This window comes from Drosophila kikkawai, chromosome 3R (assembly GCF_030179895.1).
Source record: "Drosophila kikkawai strain 14028-0561.14 chromosome 3R, DkikHiC1v2, whole genome shotgun sequence".
NCBI classification, from domain to species: Eukaryota; Metazoa; Arthropoda; class Insecta; order Diptera; family Drosophilidae; genus Drosophila; species Drosophila kikkawai.
The window spans coordinates 11,357,809-11,380,727 of record NC_091731.1 but is presented as its reverse complement, the minus strand read 5'-3'; the positions used below and the strand labels follow the sequence as shown (position 1 = coordinate 11,380,727).

The 22,919-nt window shown below is 44.9% G+C and overlaps 1 protein-coding gene across 3 annotated transcripts; it reads right to left on the bottom strand.

Moving 5' to 3' along the window:
- Window positions 1-259: 259 nt before the first annotated feature.
- LOC108071343 (endoplasmic reticulum aminopeptidase 2) lies at window positions 260-22,798 on the bottom strand. 3 transcript variants are annotated; one of them, XM_017162071.3, is made up of 13 exons: window positions 22,520-22,798; window positions 18,869-19,348; window positions 6,391-6,531; window positions 3,969-4,157; window positions 3,600-3,682; window positions 3,291-3,499; window positions 3,046-3,226; window positions 1,631-2,990; window positions 1,426-1,568; window positions 1,109-1,371; window positions 918-1,047; window positions 478-849; window positions 260-412 (listed from the first exon to the last, which is right to left on the bottom strand). In XM_017162071.3, exons 2-13 carry the CDS (start codon window positions 19,020-19,022, stop codon window positions 260-262), a joined length of 3,378 nt encoding a protein of 1,125 aa, XP_017017560.1. In that variant the 5' UTR covers window positions 19,023-19,348; window positions 22,520-22,798. The 3 variants fall into 3 exon arrangements, with proteins under 3 accessions (XP_017017560.1, XP_041632089.1, XP_070143456.1); XM_041776155.2 differs by having other exon boundaries at window positions 3,969-4,109; XM_070287355.1 differs by lacking the exons at window positions 18,869-19,348; window positions 22,520-22,798 and adding exons at window positions 6,960-7,229; window positions 9,743-10,076.
- Window positions 22,799-22,919: the final 121 nt, after the last annotated feature.

Here is a 22,919-nt window from a genome sequence, read left to right as displayed (position 1 = left end):
ATACAGCTGCTTGATCATAGCATTCGTAATTTACAGTCGAGTGAGGCCACTCGTTGAGGACTAAACTTATAGGAGAGCTACTGAGAAAACCAAGGAGATCGATCGAACTGGCAATGATATGGTAAAGAGTACAGATCCATAGTGTGTTAGTTAACTCGGCGAAATCAAGGTCCACGTGAGAGCCGTGTCTGTGAGAGGAACATAATTACAAATGAGTCTGAAGAGAGAACTGTGCGCGGACCTCCGTGTCCCGCCTCCTCTATCGGTGCGAGTGCAGGTTGCCCTCCACCCACTTGTACAGCGACGTCTGCGACCTTGCCACCCACTCCACATTTGAGGCCACGCTGCTCAGGGTCATGTTCAGCACGGACATGCCGTGACCCCGGCCGAAGCGATGCACCAGCGACTTGAGCTGCGGAATTGGGAATATGGTTAGTATATTTCTGGAAAAGAGATCTAAGATATATAACAACTTACCTCATCGTAGTCAAACTTGGTGGCTCCATACTGGGTAATGGCCGATATGACCTTGGCAAAACTGATCGTGCCCGGCCCGAGACGTTTCTCCAGCTCGAACCACTTGGCCTGCAGGAAGCGGCAAGCCATGGCTCCGCCAGTCGGCGTGCCAGCGATGGCCTTGAGCACCTGCACCACCTCCTCGGTGGGCAGCATAGTCACATGCGACAGCAGGCGGTTCTGCAGCCAGGCATCCTTGGTCCTGCCCAGGGCCCGAAGCAGCTGCATACGCTCCACAAAAGTTTCCGATGTTCGCTGGAGAGTGACGAAGCGCTCCCAGCAGTGCTGCCAGTAGATGTACTCGCCGGAGAGGATTGCTCCAGTGTAAACCACCTGGGTAAAGATAGCAGAAAAAGTTATTAAAGAAAATTCTATTAATATTTTATCCAATGAATATTTACCTCTCTGAGATTGGGTGGAATGGCTGAACCGTTGTAGTACAGAGACTGGTTAAGCATGTTCTTAGCCTTGAAGATGCTATCGTTGTCCTCCCACAGAACCGAGGCCAAAAGCACCTCGGGACGCATTAGTCTAAAATTTATTAATAATTAAGGTTAAAAATCTTAAAGTTTTAGATTGCAATTCTCCTCACCTGGTGGCCACATCACCGTCATCCGACCAGCCCACCTTCTCCATCACCGTAGAAATCTTTATCTTGATGAACTCGCTGAGCATCAGGAAGCACTCCGAGTACTTGAGGATGCGTCGCCATTTCTCCAGATGCCTCAAGGCCAGGGCCATGGGTCCGTAATGCGTCTCGCTGGGCAGATACTGGATCATGTTCATGGTGATCTCGCAGGGCAGCAGATTGGCATGGCACAGCGTAAAGGCGTCCGAGAGCATACCCAGTCGATCCTGATGGGAAATCGTTTAAGTTTGGTTCTTAAATTAAGTTCCTGGAGAGCTTACCTCGCTGGTGAAGCGATTGGGATTTGCGGCCAACTCCTCAATGAGACTCGCCCAGTTGTCGTCGTTGTAAACTACTCGGTAGTAGCCGTTCTGGATGGCATTTACTTTGATCCATTTCACGTTCTCCGGGACATTGAAGGTTACTGGGAAAGGATTAAGAATAAATTTATTTATTTTGAAATGTTAAAGATTTAGCCTGACTTACCATCCACATTCTGCATCCAGAGGGTTTCGCTGACATTGTTGATATCCGTCACATATGTGACCGGGAAAATCCACTTCATGTGCGGCGCCGCCTTGTGCTTGCTTCCCTGCGTTGTGGGCGGCACCGTAATGGGCATATCCGTGGCATTGAGCGCGGTCTTGTTATAGTTATTCCCATCGTAGGACTCATCGTGAATAGCCAGAAAGTCAGCGGGCCGGAAAGGTCTTTGCGAGATGGAAATGCTGTTGCCCATTTTGGTGACGGTTAAAAGCGGAAAGCCTGGCTGGTGGGTCCACAGAGTCATCATGTCCTTGATGTTCTTCGAACCGTTGGCCTTCTTGGTGCAAATGGTCCACAGATCGGTCGGTTCTGCGGTTCTAAATCGATTCACCTTGAGAAACGAGCCCAGGCACCCTCTGAACCTATCCTCGCCAATGGCTGTGTGCAGCATGGAGAAGATGGCCGCCGTCTTTTGCACAAAGAACTCCTCATTATTGCCATCGTGACTGGTGCCATTCATAATGCTATCCCATCCTTGGATGGCGTCGATATCCAGTGCTGCTGTGGCCATCTTTAGCAGGTACATTTCCCTCAGGGGCCAGCTCTCCTGCAGGGGAGCCAGGGTATGGATGCCCAAGTACTGAATCAATCCCTCCCACAGCCACACATCCTTGAGCACCTTGCGGGAGGTGATACCTCCAAAGAACTGCCGCACCATTGCCTCTGCAATCCGAAGAGCGCTGAACTGGTACTGCTCAGAGGTAATCGAACTGGGATCCGTTAGGAACGACGTCTTCAGGGTCACCAAGCCCAGGGAGGAGATCATGTTGCGGTCCAGAGAAGGCAGTGCCACAAAGTCCACCTTTGTCAGTGGATAACTAATATCCAGCCACGTCTGCAGATACTCCAGCACATCCCGCGATGTGTGCAGGATGAAGGATGAGCGAATCAGTAGGTCCCGCGGAGCATAGAACGTGTACGAGGGAGCCCTCTTAATCGAGGAGCCCGTGGACTGCGACAAAGAGGTGAGATTCGATGGCTTTCCATTCCCATTAAGATATACAGGCCAAGCTGTCGTCGTCGTCGTTTGGACAGTAGTAAGGTTCTGGCGGGGCGTGAGGTTCACATTCAGAGATTGCGTCAGGGCAGTGATGTTCCGCACCGGAGGGTTCTTGCCCTTCAGCTGGGTGTAGTTGTTCAACTGGGCGGACTTCTTGCCACCAGCTCCGGACCCCGGTGGCGCTACTGTGGTGGGGATGTAAGCGGCCGATGGCTGCAAAGACTCGCGCTGAAAATCGCTTACCACCCAGGCCACAGCATCGGCGGGCAGTGGAGGCGTCTCTATAAAGTCATCACGGAGCTGTCGGAAATCACTTGTTATATTGGCTATTATTATTATTTTCCTTTGTACTTACCAGTCCCGTGCCCATGTAGAAGCCCACATCCTCGGTGGTGTGTACTATGGAGTTGGACAGGCCGATATGGAAGCGATCGCGGAACACGGAGATGCGGAAAGGCGCCCTAACGTGGGGCTCATCGAAACAGGGAAAGGCTCGCCTTGCCCCATTCGGTCGGAAAACGGTGGCTGCCAATAATCTGGGAAAGAGTAGAATTAACGTATATTTTTGTTTTTCACTCAAAAGTAAGAGGTAGCACTTACCTTTCCACACCGTTGGAGCTCTCATACTGGTCAACATAGAAGCCCTCCGGCTCCGGATTAAGCTTGGAGTACCAGCGCAGGTTGAGGGTGTAATTGGACTTCTTCTTCAGCTTCTCCTTCACCTCGATGTAGAGCTGCTGGCGTGGCGGAAACTCCAGCACCTTTACAATCTTGAGGGCGTATCCCTTGGGTCCCGGGGTCACTATGGCCTGCAACCGAAACGGCGATGCAATCAATGGACGCACTCGAGTCAGACGCTAATTGGCTTAATTTGCCGGCTCCCGGATCAAGAGGGCTTTCGCTGCTTACCTTCTCGGTGACGTTGAGGTCCTGGATATGCAGCACAATGAAGTTGGTCTCCCTCTCCACATGCAAATCGATGGTGACTTGGCCTGGCCAACCGGGAATATGAAAGAGGAAGGCAGAAGTTACGAGAGAGTCAGACAATCGAATTATAATTCCATCAGTGATTGAGCTTGGGGCGCATAAAAAGGTGCATTTTCGCAAGCAGCGATGCGGACAATTTTCATTAAATATAACGTTGAAATGTGTTCAGTTAAGGAAGTAGTATAAAAATATAAAAATCTACTTTAATAAGCTTGAAATTCAAATTAAAAAAATTAAAATTCTTCATATTTTTACGGAAAACAGTAAGGAACTCATGGCTAAGAACCTCACCTTTCACATCCAGCGTTGTCAGGTTAGGATGGATGGTAACCATGTAGCGCAGCGGTCTCGCACTGGTGGGCAGCATCTTCTCCAGCCAGGGAAAGGGCTCCCCGTTGGTGGCAATCGGATTAAAGGGCTGAGTGTTGTTCTCTTCATCCGTATCGTAACCAGACACAGTTTTAGATCCGCAGGAGCAGTCTGCAAGGATAGTCAAGGTGCACAATCAGTATTGGTTGTATTTCAGGATAATTCACTCCTCTTTTCGCGGACTTTTTGCTCGTTCGTGGGGATTCGTGGCTAAGTTCGTTAAAGCAAATTGCATTATACACAATCAACAGAGAGATAGAGAAGGGAGAGAGTTTAGGGGAAAATCATCTAAGACGGGGTTGTAGGGGTTTAGCATAAAGAAAAGCTAGCAGTAAATCGGTTTAATAATTGGATTCGGTTCAAGTCATTAGCACATCTATAGGGGTGAACGAAACTGAAACGAGGAAGATCACAAATAAATATTCGTTCTAGCTGAATTACGCGATTGAGTCAAATCGAATGGCAGTGAATAAAGAAACTAACGATTATAATATGTTATATTTCTTATAGGAGATCATCATAGGAATAAGCTACCACATTAATACAATGATAATTCACAGGTTAAAATCGAAAATAGCTTCTGAATAAATTAATAGTAATATACATATATATATATATATATTGATAGATCTGTTCTACACTGATGCTGCGAGTTCCCCTAATAGGTTTAAGTGCAACTTCCTTATATATATGTCTAAATCGTGTGTAACAACCATCTATATGATGATTGATATCTTGCCTTTTGATGATTAATCTCATGATCATGATTTTAAATATTTACAATCATAAAACTAGAAAAAGCTGAGCTCCTCTCACTAGAAAGTATATAAAAACCAAGATCTAACATCTAGAGATAGAAAATACGGAAATAATAAGAGAGGGGATAAGGATAAGGATAAGTTAGAAACAACAGATGATCAATGACATCAACATGCCGAAGGATTATATAGAATGTCATGGCTATTTACCAGTTTAGAAGTATTCGGGTTTGGCATAATTGTTACTCACATTTCAACCAATCAATCAAACAAGCATTTAAGAGAAATATTTCATATTTTTTCAAAGATTCATATTTATATAATAGACATTTTGTGTACGAGAAGGGGAACGCAAAAGGAAACGTCGGAATGGGAAACCAAATCGGGTGAGGAACTCAAACAGATATATGGCTTATGGATATATATATATATACTGTATTGGATTGGCACGGTAGTATGTAAAAAGCAGTGACATTGCTGTCTGTATTTCGGTTCTAAGCTCAGAGCTCTCTGGTTCAATCGGCGGAAGCAAAAGTTAAAGCTACATGGCGGCAAAAGGTTGACTGATAATTGAGCTCGCAGGGGGAGAAATTAACTTTCCATCAGACATGTGTGTTTCTGCGGGAATACACATACGTGGGGGTTTGTTTGCTCTTCCCTTGGGTTAATGCAATTATCCCCCAATGCATTTAGCCCTATTAAGTATGCAACAGAAACTTCCAGCGAGCGAGTGTTTGCACTTTGCATAATTCCGCAATTTTGCAATTGAATATGGCCAGGAACAGAGGCCGAGGCCTAAGGGTTCCGCAGTGCGATGGCGACAGGGCAGGTGATGTCAGACAGGTGATGCAGAGCTGCATCTATTTATACGTGGACTGTAATGGATGCCGATGCCAAAGCCGATGCCGCCTTGGCCCCACTTAATACGGTTAAAAGCATACATATTACCCGGTGCTGCCGAGGGTGGAGCGAATTGGATTGGCTGGCCAGATGGTTTATGGCCTGCTTTGGACGCTGTCGGTCAAGGAATTCAATTACCATTTATAGGGATTTATGGGGCTCCAACTGTGAACCTTTAGACATCAATAATATACTGGCCATTGGGTTGGGTTGCATTATTTATGTTCTTTAGTATTCCGAGGTAAATGTATTTCTGTAATCATTTATAGCCTTTATACTTTAATTAAGAATACACAATTCCCATAATTACATAATTAAATTCTTATCCTAAAAGGGCCTTTGAAATTACATTTCTAGCCATTGTGTTTGCAGCAGAATCCTTTATTATTATGACGTCGCCCCTTAAAGCTGTCAAATTCGGTAGACCCTTTCGAGGCCACAAAGGAAACAGGCTCTCATCCACTCGACTACATATATCCTGGCACCCCCAATAAAAGCGTAATCAAGTAACAACAACAGAGAGGCTACCCCAACCGCCGTGGCCTGTTTTGTTGTGGGTGGAAATGAAAAACGAACAGAGAGAGAGGTAGAGTATGCTTGAAAGAACTCGAAAAAAACTCGAAAAAAATAATGGAAATAAACGGCGTGAGAGAGGGTCACGGAGCACGGGCACGGGGCAAACCTACCGTTCTGCGGTCCGGCGTAGGCGATGATGATGGCCGTCAGCAGCAGCGAGCCGAGCACGATCCCGGCCACAAGTAGAGCCCGGCGCTGGGAGCAGACGGCCACTCCGGTGCGCGTCTGTCGGCCGCCGCTCGATTCGCCACCTGTCGAAGAAATGCAGAGAAAGGGGCAAATGTAATTAAACTCCGAATAAAAGTCATGGTGGGCTGTGTAAATATTTCATCTGCTGGGCTGCAATTGCATTGCCACTGCCTCGAAAAGGGTGCAAAGGCTCGGAAGGTAAAAAGAAAACACAAAATGGGTGTCGGTATATACGGAGAAGTAAAGCTCTTGATAGTTTGCTTTTGATATATGTAGATATAGATGAATATACAGGGTGCTAGATTATGGTTTATTTTGCAACCATAACATTAAAATAATTTATTAAATTAATAGGTCTAAAACTATATAATTAGCTAGACATTTTCTTTATTAAAATACTTGACCTCACTTGCTTTTATTTTAAAGTATCCATTATTCTATAAACATTTAAATTATTGATGTGCATAATTTGCACATCACTTAAACTTACCGGAGAGAAAGGCACAGTCATCGAGGTCAGGATCATTTGTCATCTCGATGCGCTCGCGACGCCAAATCTTCGAGCCTCTCTGACCACCGCCGACGACCGAAATCTTAACGGGGCCGGTGTCCCTGTGTCTTCCGGCCAATACGTACGCTTGCTAACCCGTGGCCGTAAACGAAAGGTGGATCGAAATCCGAATCGCAGCCGAAACCGAAGCGGACCCGTTGAACCGCAGCCCGCAATCACAAACACCGCAAATAATTGCCGGCCTATTTGCTCTAAAAGGGAAATCACAATCACTTTATGGCCAATCCAGGTCGAACCCTTTGCCAGAACCCCCTGTCCTCTTTGTCTCTCGGATTCTGGGACCGTACCAGTCACGTGCTCTTCATACCTTATTCATGGCCAATGCCCGGGAATGGATATTTTTGCGCTCATGGATTTTTCCGTTGGCACCCTTTAACCAATAAATCGACTGCCAAAAAATGAGAAGCCTTTGACGAGTTGATTATCTGGTGGCCAAAAATATACATACATAATTTATGCAGACATGAACCCCGCAGTTCCTTGCTCCCCCCACCCTCTCACTGTACCAAGGTTGGCACTTTCCTTTGGCTTTCCTTTTGCCGGCTTTGCATCTATGTATGTATGTATGTATGTATATTGGGCCACCCCTCATCGGGTTTTCTGGTTTGGCTGAGCGCCAGACGCTGACGCCCTTCCGGTTCCGTCTAGTCAGACTACGGCTGTCCGTACGCGTGTCCTTGCGTCCGCCACTCTGTCCGTTGGCCCCCGAAAGTCTGCACTTTCCGCATTCAAGCTCACTGTTTTCAATGTCGCATTGAATTAGTGAAAAGCGCTTTCAACGCCCAAAAATCAACCCCCCTAAATGTGTTTTCTTCTCTCTCTCTATCTTCAAATTCATTTGTATGTCTATCTCTCTCTCCGGGAAGCCGGCTTTTGTACGGAATTTGTATGTAATGCCTAATGTCCGCAGCTGTGTCTGCCTTTGAGGAGCTCTTAAAACTGAAGTTGGTTGCCTGTAGCATCATTCAGGCATAATTCGTGGTTAAGGTCTGCCTCGTGCCCAGCAACACGAATTTCGGAACTTAAAGGCATTGCCAATTGGTGAATGGGCCATAATGAACACACCTTAAAGGTGGCTATGAATCAGGGGTGTTATCTTGCCGGCTGAACTGATTTTAGCTACCCAATCGGTTGACTTTGATAAACGGATGGCCGAAGGGGCCGGACACAAGATACGTTTTTGAAGGTTCCCAGATTAAAAACCTTTAGAAGTTGATTTTGAAATTAAAATCGGGAAATATGTTTTTTATGTTTTTTTGAATTATTAATTAAATAAAAAAAAAACGATATATAAATTATAAACATAATAATTTAAATTCATTTTCTTGGTGTTTGGTTAATAATTTGACTGCCAAATTTTGTTTTAAACTGCTGTTTATTTCAGCCGTGATGTATGCTATAGTTCTGTAAAAATTACGTATACGCACGTAGACAGTATATTTTTTATTGCTCTCGCGACTACATAAAAATACACATGTAAAACTTGTAATTGGAATTATGGTCGTAAAATAGGCCGTAAAAAGTAATGCCAGGCTGAAACCATTTGAACACGGTTTTTTCGTGCCAAAAATCCTGAATCATGAAATGTGACAGGGGAAAAAAGGCGGCCGTAAAAAGAACTGTTTACGGGTGTCAACAACTATTCGGTTCCCAATTGACAGAGTTCTTGTTTCCTAAATCACTCTTTAATGAGGATTTCCCTTCCCCCGGTTTTGATGTTGTTGGCTTCTCAATTAATGTCAATGTCACAGCAAGCAAGGCCTAATCCCAATTGGAGTCCAAGTGGAACGAGGGCATTTGTTGTGGTGCCAATTGTGTGGCGGCCCCTTTGTTTGTCTTCGTGACTGCACCGTCCCGGCTCCCGCTCACCCTCCCCCTGCCTTTTCAGCCCAACTTTCGTTAGGGGCACACAAGGAGCGTGTTAATGCATGTGGTATCACAATTCCGTTTCATTTCTGGTTAATGCGGCCGCCTTTGGCATTTGTTTACTTTCTCATTTGCTCGGGGAAAATACAAATAAAAAAAAACCTGAAGGAATCAAGCTTGGAAAGTGGAGAGCGTGAGAGCCGGAGAGTGGGAGAGCGCAGTAAGAGAGAGGCTTGGAAAAGAGAGTGTGGGAGAGCGAGTGTCGCTCTCACTGGAATCTGTGTTTTGAAAATGAAATGTCAGAATGCAAAGCTCAACAGCGCGAATTTCCTTTCCTTTCAAATGCGTCAGTTGCGTGTGTGTGGGTAAGTGTGTCTGTGAGTGTGCGCGTGTATAAGTGAATTTCCTGTTTTGTCTTATGCGGCGTTTCCTTCGCTTCTCTTTCGCTCGAATCGCGGCACTCGCTTTGTGACTGCGCGTATATATGTCAATAGTGCGCTTTCCAGTCCTCGTCCTCCCTACACCCCACTCTCCTTTCGCCCTTCGCCTTTTTTCGCATTTTTTTGCCTTCAGCTGCTCCCTTTTTCGCTAGCTTTTTTGTTGCCACTTGACTGAATAGCGGTTCTCAGCTGCAGTTGCATTTCACTTGGCGACAGAGCATAACGGTTGATTATTCCATTCCACTTGCTAATTATCAAAAAGGAAATGAAGAGCTTGTTGCTGTTTCCTTTCCTCTCGAAGCGGGTGAAGTTTTCCGAGGGGGTTCTGGCCCAAAAGGTCAATTTCGGCAGATCAATACACAAAAGTGCATTGTAGGCTATGTACACATTAATTACTTATTGCTTTTGGTATTAATTTCGAACACTTTAATTTGCTAATTTACTTTTTTAATTGCCGCAAATTGATTTGCTCTCTCACTCTTTGCTTTATATTTTATATTTTCTTTTATTTTTATTTTTGGCAATTTGGCCACTTTTTTCGCTTTCTTTCACAGACACGCACAGCGGAGGGGGGAGGTGGGGCGTTGTGGGGACAGCACGCGACGCATTCGTGTGAGAGTGTGTGAGTGTGTATGCGCGAGTGTGAGTTAAGTCTTTGTCAAAACCGAATTTGTAGTGTGCTTTCTTGCGACTCGCCGCCTATTGTCACGCGCTTTTTGTTGCGTTTGAGTGCGCGTACATTTTCCAACTGGACTCCAACTGGATGCTGCCGCAGCGAAACGCCGTGCAGCAACCCTGAGCAGATGCGGTGGCAACCCCTGTGCTCTCCCGGCGCATGAGCTCTCTTTCTTCTCGACTCTATTTCCCTCTCTCGGAGAGAGAGCTTTGCTCACCTGCAAAAGTGAAATTGAAATTTCTATGGAGAGCCCTTGTGTTTGATTTCCTCTCCCTGCTTGCCCCCCACCGCTCTCTTGTTACCCATCTCATACCGCTGACAGGATTTTTGTTTTGAAGCCGCCAGAATCGTGAAAATCTGTGGAAAGCTATAGTCGTCTTTAATACCCTTTACGTGGGGAATATTAAAGATGACCTGATTTCATTAAATAAGTTTTAAATATAAATTATCTATGTTTCAGAAATGGCTGTGATTTCGAAATGAATTGAAAAAGTGTCATTAAGTGTGATATTTAATATATAAGAAAAAAAATCGTTTAAAGCCAAATTTAAGTTACAACTTCTAATGATTTTAAATCTGGAATGATATTTCTGTGACTTCCGTTTGATATTAATCAAACTAAAATATTAATGTACTGTTCTTTAATCTAAATCCTTTCATTTTTACTTTCAATTAATAATAGTTAATAGATATAAATTAACTTTATAGCTTCAAGTCCAACGCACTTAACACAAATCAATCATATCCTTGAACTTATCGAGTACACGGTACATAAAAAGGAAAAGCGTATAGTGAAGTGTTGCCAGGCGAACGAAAGCGGGCGGATAACGAAGCAACCCTTAACGTCAATGCCACCCCGCTCCACCCCCTAATTTCACCCACATGCAATCGTTTGTTGTTGTTCTTTCGTTGTTGTTGATGTTGTGTTGTTTATCATGTGTTGGCCAAATAGTTCAATCTGGTTGCGACTCATCATTAGAAGTTTCCCATTTAAGGGATGGTGGAAGCCTTGTGCTTTAACATTTGATTTACTCCTACTATTCTTTTTTTTTTCTTGTGCAGAATCCATTTCGTATATCTCGTAATTATTCGGCCTGACATGTGAGAGAATTTATCACGAAAATTCTTCCATTATAATTGCAGTGCTCCGTTTAGGGGATGCGATTTTTATGATAAAAACTACCGATTTTCTCCCCGTACATCACCCTTGAGTTTATTCCTTTTGGGATTTACGACGCCGTGATGCTGATTCGGGTTGCCTACTTTCCGGTTGCCACAGAAACCGAGCGAAACAATCAACAAATGGAGCCGCAAAAAGCTCAGCCGTAAATGGTAATTCGCTTCTTGCCAAGTTTTGCCGGCAAATGAAATCTCATTTTTCCTCGCCTCCTCTTCGGTTGTTTTACTTGGCCTTTGTTCCGGCAATGCGACGAAAGTTTTTCTTTTTCTTTATGTTATTTTGGGGATACATATACTTTTGTGGCATAGAAGAGGAAACACACCACCGGTTCGCGGTGACTTGCTCGAAAAAATGGGGATGCTCCTCGACGTTGCCCTCCCCCTTTGCATTTTCACGTTTTCCCAATTTCCCACAGCCCTTGCCACCAGCTCAGCTCAATAAATTCGCCGTCACGTTAGTGTAAAGTTTTCCCTTCCGCGACTGAATCGTGTTCATTAGGCGGCGCCACGCCTCGCCGAAAGCCGCCGCCTCCTTGGGATGTCGCATAGACGGATTCAAAGCCCTGAATAAACGCTGGAAATTTGCGACTTTGATAATACGAAAATGTAATGCCCTATAATAGGGCTTTCTATTACAATTTTAATTAAATAAAATTCAAGTAAAAATATTATTAAATTTAAAATATTATTCCAGCATCTGTTTAAAAAATTTAAACGTAACAAAATAGCTTTAAAATTTTGTTACCCTAAAAAAAACCTAGTGTAGCTGGAAAAGTGCATGCAGGGCGGAATTTTTGTGTTGCCGCCCACGTTGAATGTTCAGTTCAATTCTCCGAGCTTCCCTTTTCAACTGTGACCCCCAAAACGCACCGATGAGGATGGGTAAGACCACCGCACAACCCCTGCTAACTGAGTTACTCAACACCATTTCCCCCCATTGTCCCAGTCCGGCCATTGAGTATTTGCTGTCGCATGCAAATTTACTGGCCGCACTTGTGACTTGTCATGTGCCACACAATCACCACCCATCCACACCCTCGTCCATATTGATCCCATATGTGTGCGATTGGACGAGCGTCTGGGGGAAAAGTCCCCCAACCTTAACTGGTGGAACATGCCCAGAAGATGGCCACAAGTGTTTGCCAGACTTGGTTGCTGCAATGGGGTCGGGGCGCTGCACTGGAGGGCCGATCGAAAGGCGGCGGTTAAATAATCGCTGTTTATGAAACAATCAATAAATTTAAGCTGTTACTGCCGCCATTCCTCCGGAGCAAACACTTGGCCAAGAGAAGAGGGTGCCGCTGGGGAAGGGATGTAATCGAGGCCTGTAATTGTGCCATTAAGGGCCTGTTGGTAGCGTACGCTGTGGCTTCTAAAGGGGAACATCGGAATATTAAATGACTGAAATATGATTTTATATTGATTTCAGATTAAAACAGAAATTCTAAATTAATTCTGTATTCAATACTTAAATAAGAAACCAGCAACAAATATTTAATTAGTTTCTATTATTAAAATGTGACACAGTTTAGAACGCACCTCCAAATAAGATGAAAACTTTGAACTAGACTTTCAAAAAGCTATATGTGTTGGGGCTCCTATAGCATCACTTTATTTGGCCGCGGCAATCGCTAAAAGCTCGCGATAAGGCTTAATTGGGATCAGCACCTGGAGCACCCTGATCCCTGGCTATCAATGGGCTTGGAAGCCTCTAAATACGGCTTCACCTGCTGGCGGATCTTCAGTTCGCCATTGAAGATGGCGCAATCAACATTAATACAATGGATTACCTGCTTGGGGCTGCTGCTCTGGGCAGGAGTGGAGGCTCAATGGGTGGTTCCTGCTCCCCTGCCAACATCCAATGTCAACCAGGAGATCCTGGAAACTCTTCTAGGCTACATGGACAACCGGGCGGATCCTTGCCAGGATTTCCAGAAGTACGTTGGCGGCAATTACGAGGAGAAACATTCGGCGGATATTTACAGCGAGATCCAGGGTGAGATCGAACAGAAGGTAAACGATCGTTTTCTGTCCACCATCCAGAAGCTCAACGACAGCGTCCTCATTGACGAAAACGGCGTGGAGGCCAAGGTGCTGCGCTTCTACCAGACCTGTCGCACGGCAAAGCCCGAGACTCGCTCGGAGAAACACTACCTGGAGCTGGTGCCCCCCGATGCTGGTCTCACCTGGCCACAGTTTGCTAGCAGCCCCAGCGCCTGGCCCAAAGCTAAGTTCCAGTGGATGACGACACTCGCCCGACTGCGTCGCTATGGCTTCGATAACCTGCTGATCAAGGTGAATGTTAAGCTAGACTTCGTCGATAGCAGCAGGTATATGGTGACCATAGATAAGCCAACCTTCGACAGCTCTTCGGAAAGACTCAAGGGCCTGGTGGCCACCAAGAAGCTGCTGATCAAGTTGGGCGTTTCTCGTACACGGGCCATGTCCTTAGCCAGGAATATCCGGAAGCTGGAGTCGGAAGTTAGGCAGCTGGCCGAGGTAGAAGACGAGCCTAACGACGATCTGACCCTACGCGAACTGGAGAGCCAAAACGGATTCCCCTGGAGGCAATACCTGCAGATCGTCTTCGGTCGCACCTTCCCCGCCAGCTTCGAGGTGCAGATCATGAATGTGGACTACTTTGTGGAGCTGAAGAAGGTTCTGCGTAAGTACGATGCTGAGATAGTTGCCTCCTACATGATGGTTCGGTTCGCCAAGTTCATGGAGTTCACCAGCGAGAGCGACGATGAGAATGATGCCCTCGAGTGCCTTAAGGATGTGCGTGTCCACATGAACCTCGGCACCAATTTCCTGTACGAGAGCCAGTACTTTGCCCCGGAGCAACTGATTCGGATCGAGACCGATATCCAGCAAATTTTCAATGCACTGCGAACCCAGCTTCTAGCCAAGATCGAGGCCAACCGTCTGAAGCTAACCCCTGGTGAGCGCACAGTGGTGAAACTCAAGCTGCAGGCCACAAAGCTCAACGTGGGCAACATGCCCAAGAACCAGGATCACCGTAGCTTCGTGACCAATTTCTACAGGGATCTCCAGCTTCCCATTGGACAGGACTACGCCGCTGCCCAACTCAAGGTCTTGGAGGTGCGCACACGCCGAATCCTGGAGCTGCTGGATAGGCCGGCGGCCAAGGGTAACGCTTACTACTTCCAGGAGGACAGCATTCCTGAGATCCATTCGGAGCCCACTTTCCTGCCGAGAGAAAACACTATTGTTCTGCCCTATGACATCCTGCAAAAGCCGTTCTACGATCTCGAGAGCCACGATGTGTTCAAAGTGAGTCTTCTGGGATGGGTAATTGCCCAGCAGCTGATGGAGTCCCTAGAGCTCCCGGACCTGATCTACGACGCCGTGGGAAATCCTTCCGACAAGTTTACGAACTTCTATGAAAACCGAAACTACGTCCAGGCCCTGAGCTGTCTGAAGAGCAATGCCACGGACTACGTAGAACAGCGAGCGGGCGACGTTACGGCTCTGAAGCTAATCTACGAGGCCTACTTTGGTGTGGGTTCCAAGTACAGCCAGGTGCAGCCCAGCTTCACTAGGATTCCCCTGCAGCAGCTGTTCTTCCTTAACATGGCCCAGAATCTGATCGGTGACGAGGAGTTTGTGACCTTTTCTAATCAGGAAAGTGACAAGGTGCGCCTGCACCATTCGGTGGCCAACCTTCCAGCGTTTGGACAGGCCTTCAATTGCCCCTTGCCCTCAGTCCTTAACCCCTATGTCAAGTGTGATGTCTGGTAATCGCAAAACCTGTTTCAAAAATAATTGAAATAAATAATGATTGCATATTTTTGTTGTTTTTTTTTGACGGTGCTTTGTTTTAAATATAGAAAATATATTTTTTGTTTGCCTATATTGATGAGTTATCTGTGTTTATATTAAACCAAACACAAGTAGTTATCAGTAGTACTGATTTGGTACAAACAAATGTTTTGAGCCCCGACGCAGCTATAAATGGTATTATTTAAGTAAAGTCCACCACAAAACAGCTTGTTCTATGATCTTAAAATTCTTTGGAAGGCAATTGAAATAACAGAAGTCCAGTCCTTTTGTTTGCATACTCAATTTAAGGCATTCGCCATAATTTAATTAATTGGCAGACCGTGTTCGAGGGCCACTTGCAGGCTTGTAGCTGGCGCAAATAATGCAAATCGAATGGGTTCAACTCAAGTGCCTGACGAGGAGAGGAGTCTTGGGACCAGAACGTTGGAGTGGCCCTGCAATCGATGTGGATGTAAATGGCATTGGGATCAACTGAAGCGGATCAAACACGGTGGCGAACTAATTGTGCAGAAATCGAGTTAAGCTGAGCCAAGCAGTTCTCTTTTTTCCGGGGGGAAAACGCAATTAGGGGAAGCCCCACGAAGCTGAGATGCCCTTACTTTAATTAGTGTCTTTTATTATAAAAATTCATATAAGTTATTGGATATATATACTAAATTTTAATGGAGAAGAATTTATCTCTAAAGATAATATTTTAATTTATTTTATGCATATAAAGAACATGCAACTTAAATTTTATAATAATTTAAATTTAAGTTTTCAAAAATTTCCGCCAGTTGAATAGATATTTTCTGTTAATATCATAATTGTGTCTGTCTGTGTCTTTGGTTATTTGCCACAAGACCTGATGGGAATGCAGCAATATCCAGGCATTACTAGGATATATATAGCACCCTCAGCGACCCCTTGTGGGCCAGGGTAGGCTACATGGCACAGTTGAAATAAAACCAGATGCATGCGGCTTGGCAAGGCTTCAAGTGCCTCAACAAGTACGAGTGTTGTGTTTTAAGGGGCCCGTGGGCAATATTTTCCATTTCCATTTAATTACGCGCCCAGTGGGGGAGGCTGGGCTGTGCGAGAAGCGGGGAAAGTGGGAAAAAGCTTGAGGGATCCTTGTGTCCTTTGTAGTTGCATTTAATTGTGTTTCGCCAGCGCCATTTCGCAACAATAAATTGTTGCTTGCCCGACGTTCTGACGGGTTGACGGGTTGACTTGGCTCGCTCGCTTGTCAGTTTCCCATTTTCCATTTGCCATTCGCACTCCTCCAGTCCGCTCCGTCTTCCGCCATCCGTCCGGTGGGGTCTGTTCCTGTTCCCAGCCTGCTCCCACTTTCTGGCTGAGTTTGAAGTTGCCTGACCCAAAAACACATTTCATTTCTATGTATCCCTTTACTTTCACTCATCCGCCCAGGCAGGCACACCAGCAAAAAAAAAAAATAAATATAGAAGAAAAATTGCAGAAGGGACCACCGAGCTCGGTGCCACACTTTGGCATGCAGCGCAAGGCTCTTGCCGCTTCAATTGTTTCTTGTGGACCCATTTTATCTCGCTGATGCAGTCCGGGATAGGCAGGATTTCTTTATTTGAGTCAAGCCCCGCCTCGAGTGCTCTGCTAGGCCTATGTGTGTGCGTCGTGTGTGAGCCCATTCAGCCTGCAATCAACCCAACGCATCCTGCAATTATCAACATCAGCCGCCACAGTTGCCATCGAGGCTCCTACGTTAACCCATCTGTGGCTGTCTGTCTCAGAAGGTACCCCATGGCGAAACGTCTTAAAGCTGTAGGCTTCTTTTAAAGAACCCACTCATTTTTTATTGGTTTGGATATGAAATGATTAAAAATTAAATCATTAAGAAATAATGTAGGTTTGTATATTCCTACAGTTTGCACTTGGAACATTCAATCAAATTGAAAATCGATCCTAAATTAGCCAAAACTGCATTAATTTTTGAGGGAAAATCTAATTTAAAAAAACCAATAAGCCCAAAAAGCATACATTTTAAATCAAAATTATAGTATATGCCCTTTTTATTCGGTTCATAAATCTGCACAGTAGTTAAAAATTTGAAAAAATTAAGAAAAAAGGTGATTTGTTTTTGCATCTTATGGCCATAAGTATAACGGAAATATTCGCATTCTTTAAATCTTTATTTATTCAAAATTTGACTTAATCATGTAATGGAAAAATCATGTAAATAAAAAATACTTTTAAATTGATAATGAGACTACATTGTAGCTTTCGTTCAATAAAAGACTTTAAGATGCTTAGAAAGAACGTACAATACTATAGTTATGAACGAAACGCAGTTACGATTGACCAAATAATATGAAACATATTGCTCCAATTTATAAAACACCAATTTAGTGTCCTAGCCCGCCATACGTAATGCCTCTTAATATTCACAGAATATTCATAGCTTACGAAAACAAACTTTTGGCGAATGAATAACGGTAATATCTATGATGATATATGCTTTTATGGTATTACGTTACCCTTCTGTAGTCACCACATGGCGGTTAAGCTGACTTACATGAAAGGTAAACACCGGGACGGGTGCCGTGGGTGAGTCAAGTGGTTACTCCACTTTATGCATCCTTAATTACTCGCCTGGCGGTTGGGACACGAGCACACGTCCACGTCCTGTTCCCGTGACACTGATTTAAACAAGTAAACGGCAGGAGTGACAGAGAGAGATGAGAATTGGGGAGCAAGTGGAGTCCTTTCCGAAGGCGAAGGCAACTGGCGCTATCTTGTGGCCCACTTTGGCCCACGGCATGCCCAAGTGGCCACGATTTGTCGCCTTGATAAAGTCAACATGATTTGCATATGTTTGTATTTAGCTCGTGGCTTGATATCGATGACATCCTCGAAAGGATATGTGAAGGATAGAGGTCGATAAGCCATTAAAGAGTACTTTTAAATTTAATTTTTAATTTTCATTTTAATTTTTTTATAAGCGTGATACATATACTATGTTTATCAATTTTAAGTAAATTTAAGAAGTTAAGTATAAAAGAAACAATTAATCTTAGTATTTATTCTTTATTTAACAACAGGAGAAGCAATTTCGATAGTCTGAATTGCAGGATTTAGTACATTTTCATAACTTCCCTCCGCTCCGCAAGCTATTACAATGGATTTCCCAGACAAACCCTTCATTGGCGGAGACACATTACGGCAATCGATGGCCTCCGGGGACCGTTTTTATCCGCCGCCAAACTCCGGAGAAGCGTAAAATTTTGTGAAAATCGGTGGCAGCTTAAAGAGCACTTGGGAATATTTGTGCCATAGCCGCGGCCGCCAGCGGCCCGAACCCCGCCGGCCTGTCTATCTGGCGGTGGCCTCTTTGCCAGCCAGAGCACGGTGCCGGATCCGGTGGACATCTGTCAAAGCGGAAAATTCCGCCAACTTGGCTGCAGGCTGGCGAGGGAGGAGAGCCAAGAGGAATGCGAAGGCATCTCGAAAATTGTGCCCAGCATGAATGGGCGACAGGGAAGGGGGAGAAGCAAAATGGGATGGATGCTGACATTCATTTACTTTGCTTTTGCTGGCGGCCTGGCCAACGGGGCGTATGAGGTACGACTGCAAGACGTGGCATTTTTAATGCTTTTGTTTTGCATTCGGCTTAATTAAGAAAACAACTTGATGCATAAATCCCAGAGGGGCGCCCAAAATTGGCCAGGAGGCTGGAGGAGTTTAAATTGCGCGGAGCGTCGGATTATGCTCAAGTGCAATTATGCACTTTTCCCCCGTGTGCTTTGATCATTAATGGGATCTTGATTCAAGAGCGTTAATTAAGAATATATTTTTATTCACAAATTGCAATGCAGCCCAGAGAATTATCCTCGTTCCAGGAGACTTACCAAAGGTGACGCCATTCGTCTGCTTCTCCTTGTCTTTGTCCTTATCCTTGTCGCTCTTTTCGCCGCCCAACGGCTCCAGCTCGATGCCATCCGTGGTGGCCACTTTGTAATCGCGCTTCGACATATTGCCACAGCAAAAGCCACAACATAACATTCGTCCAATTTTGTAGGCTTGCGGTTTAAGGGGCGCCGTCTTGGATTTCTTGCCGCGGGGCACTCTCCGGGATTCCTTGGGAAGTGGGCACTGGGTGCTGGAATGATCCTTGGGATTAAGGGAGTCGGGGCTAATCCACCTGAGTTGTCCCCGAGCTCTGTCTAGAGATATGTTTGTCCCAAAAAGGGTCGTTACAAAAGATTTATCGTTTCGATTGTTGTTCTACGAGTGTGTGTAGAAGACTACAAAGGTCGGTGAGTAGAGTTGATTGTTGTGTTTGCTTTCGATATTGTTCATAAATTGGTCCAGTATCTGGTGTGGTTCTCCTGGAATTAAAGTCGGAAAAGTAAAGTTCTAAATAGTCATAAAAAAACATATATTTTAATATTCATATTTTTTTAAGTACAAGTTAAAAGCAAAATAAATGTGCATTTGAAAGCTGCAAGTAAGTGTGTCAAGCTAGCATTGTGATCAAACTCTGCAAAAAATATACAAAGGACAAAGAAGCAATAACTATCTTGCCCAGGGAGTCCCCCTCCATCCTTCGTTTTAGCTGCACAAAATTAATAAGAAATGGGATACATATATATTTGAAATGTTGCCAGGTCTCAGGATTCCTCTGGTTATTGTTAGACTGCAACTTCCTGTGTCGAAGGAGGAGCAGGAGAGAAGCCTGCCACTGATGTCGCCACTTGTGGGCGTCGGTTGTCGCTGCCAGAGACATTGTTGCCGGCAAACAAAAACGAAACTTTAATAAAAGCACTCGGACTCCATTCCTCCTGCACTCCAGCGGGCTTTGTGGCCCAGCAGAAGGAGTAGTATAAGAAGAGAAGCAGGGACCTGCTGCAACAATGACAGTGTCGTGAGCTAAAAAGCATTCGATAGCCTTAGGGCCACGAATGCAAATGCACATCAAATGTGTGAGGTGGCCCCAGAGGTGGGACGGGAGCTGTGTCCCGTGTCCTATGGGAGCTCAGTCGACAGTAATTGCGAGAGGCACCAGGCAAAGCACAAAGCACAAAGCTCAAAGCAACCGAAGGAGCCATCTCCTGGTCAGGGACTCTTCATCGGTCTCCGCCTCCCAGAAGGCAAGTATCGAAGAGGTGCGCCAGGCAGTTCAATGCTCGAGCACACTGGCAAGAAATTCTACTAAAATTCTTAAGAGAAATAACAACATGATGAAATATATTTTAAAAATTTTGTCTAGTTGCATTACGTAGAACAGTAATGGTTCTAAATTTAAAACAAAATAAGTTATTTTGTAAAAGACATGTCGAGCTTAGTTTCTGTCAGTATATCCTTTTCTTCCGGGTTGCTTCCATTCCAGAAGGATGAGGATTAGGACCCAGTTAAATCGAGCACAGTAAACGCGGATGCGAATGCCGATCCGGAGCCGAGCGATGGCCACTCCATTTGATGGGGCGGCACTTGAAACAAAAGTCGAGGCGGGCCAGGGCAATTGTGTTTGCTGTTGGTAAAACACACAGCGTAATAAAGAACTATGGGAAAGGCGAAATGCGAACTGGGAACTGGGACCCGGTAGCTAAGAGGTGGGAGCTGGACGGGCCATAAACCTTTCAGCCATTTGAACCACTTCCAACCCATCACTGCCCACAAAACGCTCCACCATTAGCCATTCTCCGCTGCGAGGGGCTGGGCCAACTCAAAAATAAACATGGCGCAACAAAGTAAAGCACAAAGGACGAAAAACAAAAGGCAAAAAAGCCAAAATGAATAGAGCAAACAGAGGAATACATATGTAAACCTACGCCAAGTAATGTGGCGATTTTGTAATACCCTGAATTATGTCACAGATAACCTGAGATTACAGAGGGCAAACCAAGGTTTCTCGTGATAGGATAACTTTATCTATTAGCATTATATGATTTTGTTTTGCTTCCTCCAAAGCTTCTTAAATAGTACATTATATGGTCCATTAGGTTGCCCGGAAGTTGAAAACAAAAACAGGCTGGTATATACTTGGAAATATTGAATCGACCTTAATTATTTTGTTATTTTAACTGTGTATATACTTTAACCCATTGGTTGACCTCATCTCATAAAGGTTATTTGTGTACGCCCTTTAAGGACATTAGATATTAATTTAATGACATTTTAAATTGCCCTAATTAACACATTAGGGATAATGATGTGTTGAAGGAAATACTGAATAATTAAAGCACTCGTTCTGAATTAGTCGATACAAGAAATTTATAAATAATTAATGACATTATTAGGCCTTTATATTTAATAATATATCTTATCTACTATTGATTTGATAATAATTTTATTAACTTTATAAGATTTTTCCTAACTTCATTAGTAAACACTTTTAGATCATTTAAAACCCGAAATGTATTAAACCTCCTCAAATTAAAGGGTATACCCGGAAGGGGGCAAGTTTGCTTGTTGGCTTGGCCATAAAGTGGTCGGGATTAATGGCAAAATGGCGTCAGTTTGTTTTGTGATTTCTTTTTTGCTTGTTGCGCCCGCTGCATACAAAGTAGCCGAAAAGGAGCGGCCAGGGATAGGACACTCGGACACGCCATGTATGTATCCTGACCAAGAGGACAATGCAGCCAAAAATAGCCGGCCATGTGTCTGTTTGTGTGTGAGTATTGCGTATGCGACACGTGTGCAAATTGTGCCCCAATGTGTCGTTTGTTACGTTTTACGTTACTTCCGGTCTGTCGCACGGGGCTCTAAATATAAATAAAAAAAATGGCAAATGGCCAAGCGGATTTATGTATGCTGCTTCCTACACTCATCCCGCCACCGGGACCAGCAGCAGCCCTTGGATGCAGCTGGGTTTGTGCAGCTTTTGTGAAAAGCTTTTGGGAGAATATCTCGACGCATTATTAATTTCGCACGAGCATATGCAAGGCAATTGAAGGTCATTTGGGCGGGGGTTGTGGTGTGGCCAGGCCCCCGACATTCGATTGCTGACTGAAGCAATCAGAGCTGAATTGAGGGCCCTCCGAGTCCCATTTGAAGCAATCCCTGGGCCAAGGCCATTGGCTCAGTGGACGTTAGGCGAAGGACGGCGGTCAGGTACGCACAGAGAGCAACCTCTTTGCAGGTGTCACGTTTTATTTTTAGCACCAGCAGGTTCTGGCTAGTTCTATGCGATCTTCCAGCTCATAAGCAGTACATATCCCGGGGCCAGGGCTTCAATATTTAATGCCCACAATCAGACTGAATAATTGATGGGGAGACACATGTACAGCCGGAAGGAGTTGGAGCCAGGAGCTGTGTGTTTGCTGCTGGTTTTTGTGTCTGGCGCACGGCAATTAACTTGTTTAAGCCACAAGGTAAACATGACAAACACATTTGTCAGAGTCAGCGTCAGCGTCACTGTCAATGCCAACGGATGGCTGGTTGGTTGGACGAATGGAGGTTGAGATTGGTGCCTGGGGGTATTAACAAATAGCTCCGAGGGCACCAGGATGTGTCTACAATGCAGCAGTGCAAACAACAGGAGTCAGAGCGTGTTTTACCTAGAGCAGATGCATCCAGCCGGGTGTATCCTTCGGTCTATTTAGGCGCCAAATAGACAAGCACTTGTATACTATATGTACTAGAAATATGGTATGATTTCCGTTTCCGTTTCACTTGGCTTTTCACTCGGCACAACACACACACAAGGAGCGGCGAACACGGATTTCGGATACGGGGGAAAACAAATTTGAAAACAAACGGAGTTCAATAACAATGCGTTTCATGCGATTGAAGGGGACTTTTGGTTTTTCTTCGGTGTACAGAGCAAGCGCGAACAAAATGCGTCCATCAAGCACGAAGGATAAACTCTTTCTGATTGAAAAGAAAGCGACCGTCGAGAAAAGTCCTTTCAGCTGACCAAGAGAGGCGGAAAGCTTTTCCTTCGCAGCTTTCCTCTCT

What these genes read in the sequence shown, in the direction of transcription:
- LOC108071343 (XM_017162071.3), bottom strand. Translation starts at nt 19,022, where the DNA reads ATGTTATGTTGTGGCTTTTGCTGTGGCAATATGTCGAAGCGCGATTAC. An exon ending in CTACGCCGGACCGCAGAACG is followed by an intron (nt 4,158 to 6,390) that starts GTAGGTTTGCCC and finishes CTATCCTTGCAG; the next exon opens with ACTGCTCCTGCGGATCTAAA. An exon ending in CTGGATGCAGAATGTGGATG is followed by an intron (nt 1,569 to 1,630) that starts GTAAGTCAGGCT and finishes ATCCTTTCCCAG; the next exon opens with TAACCTTCAATGTCCCGGAG.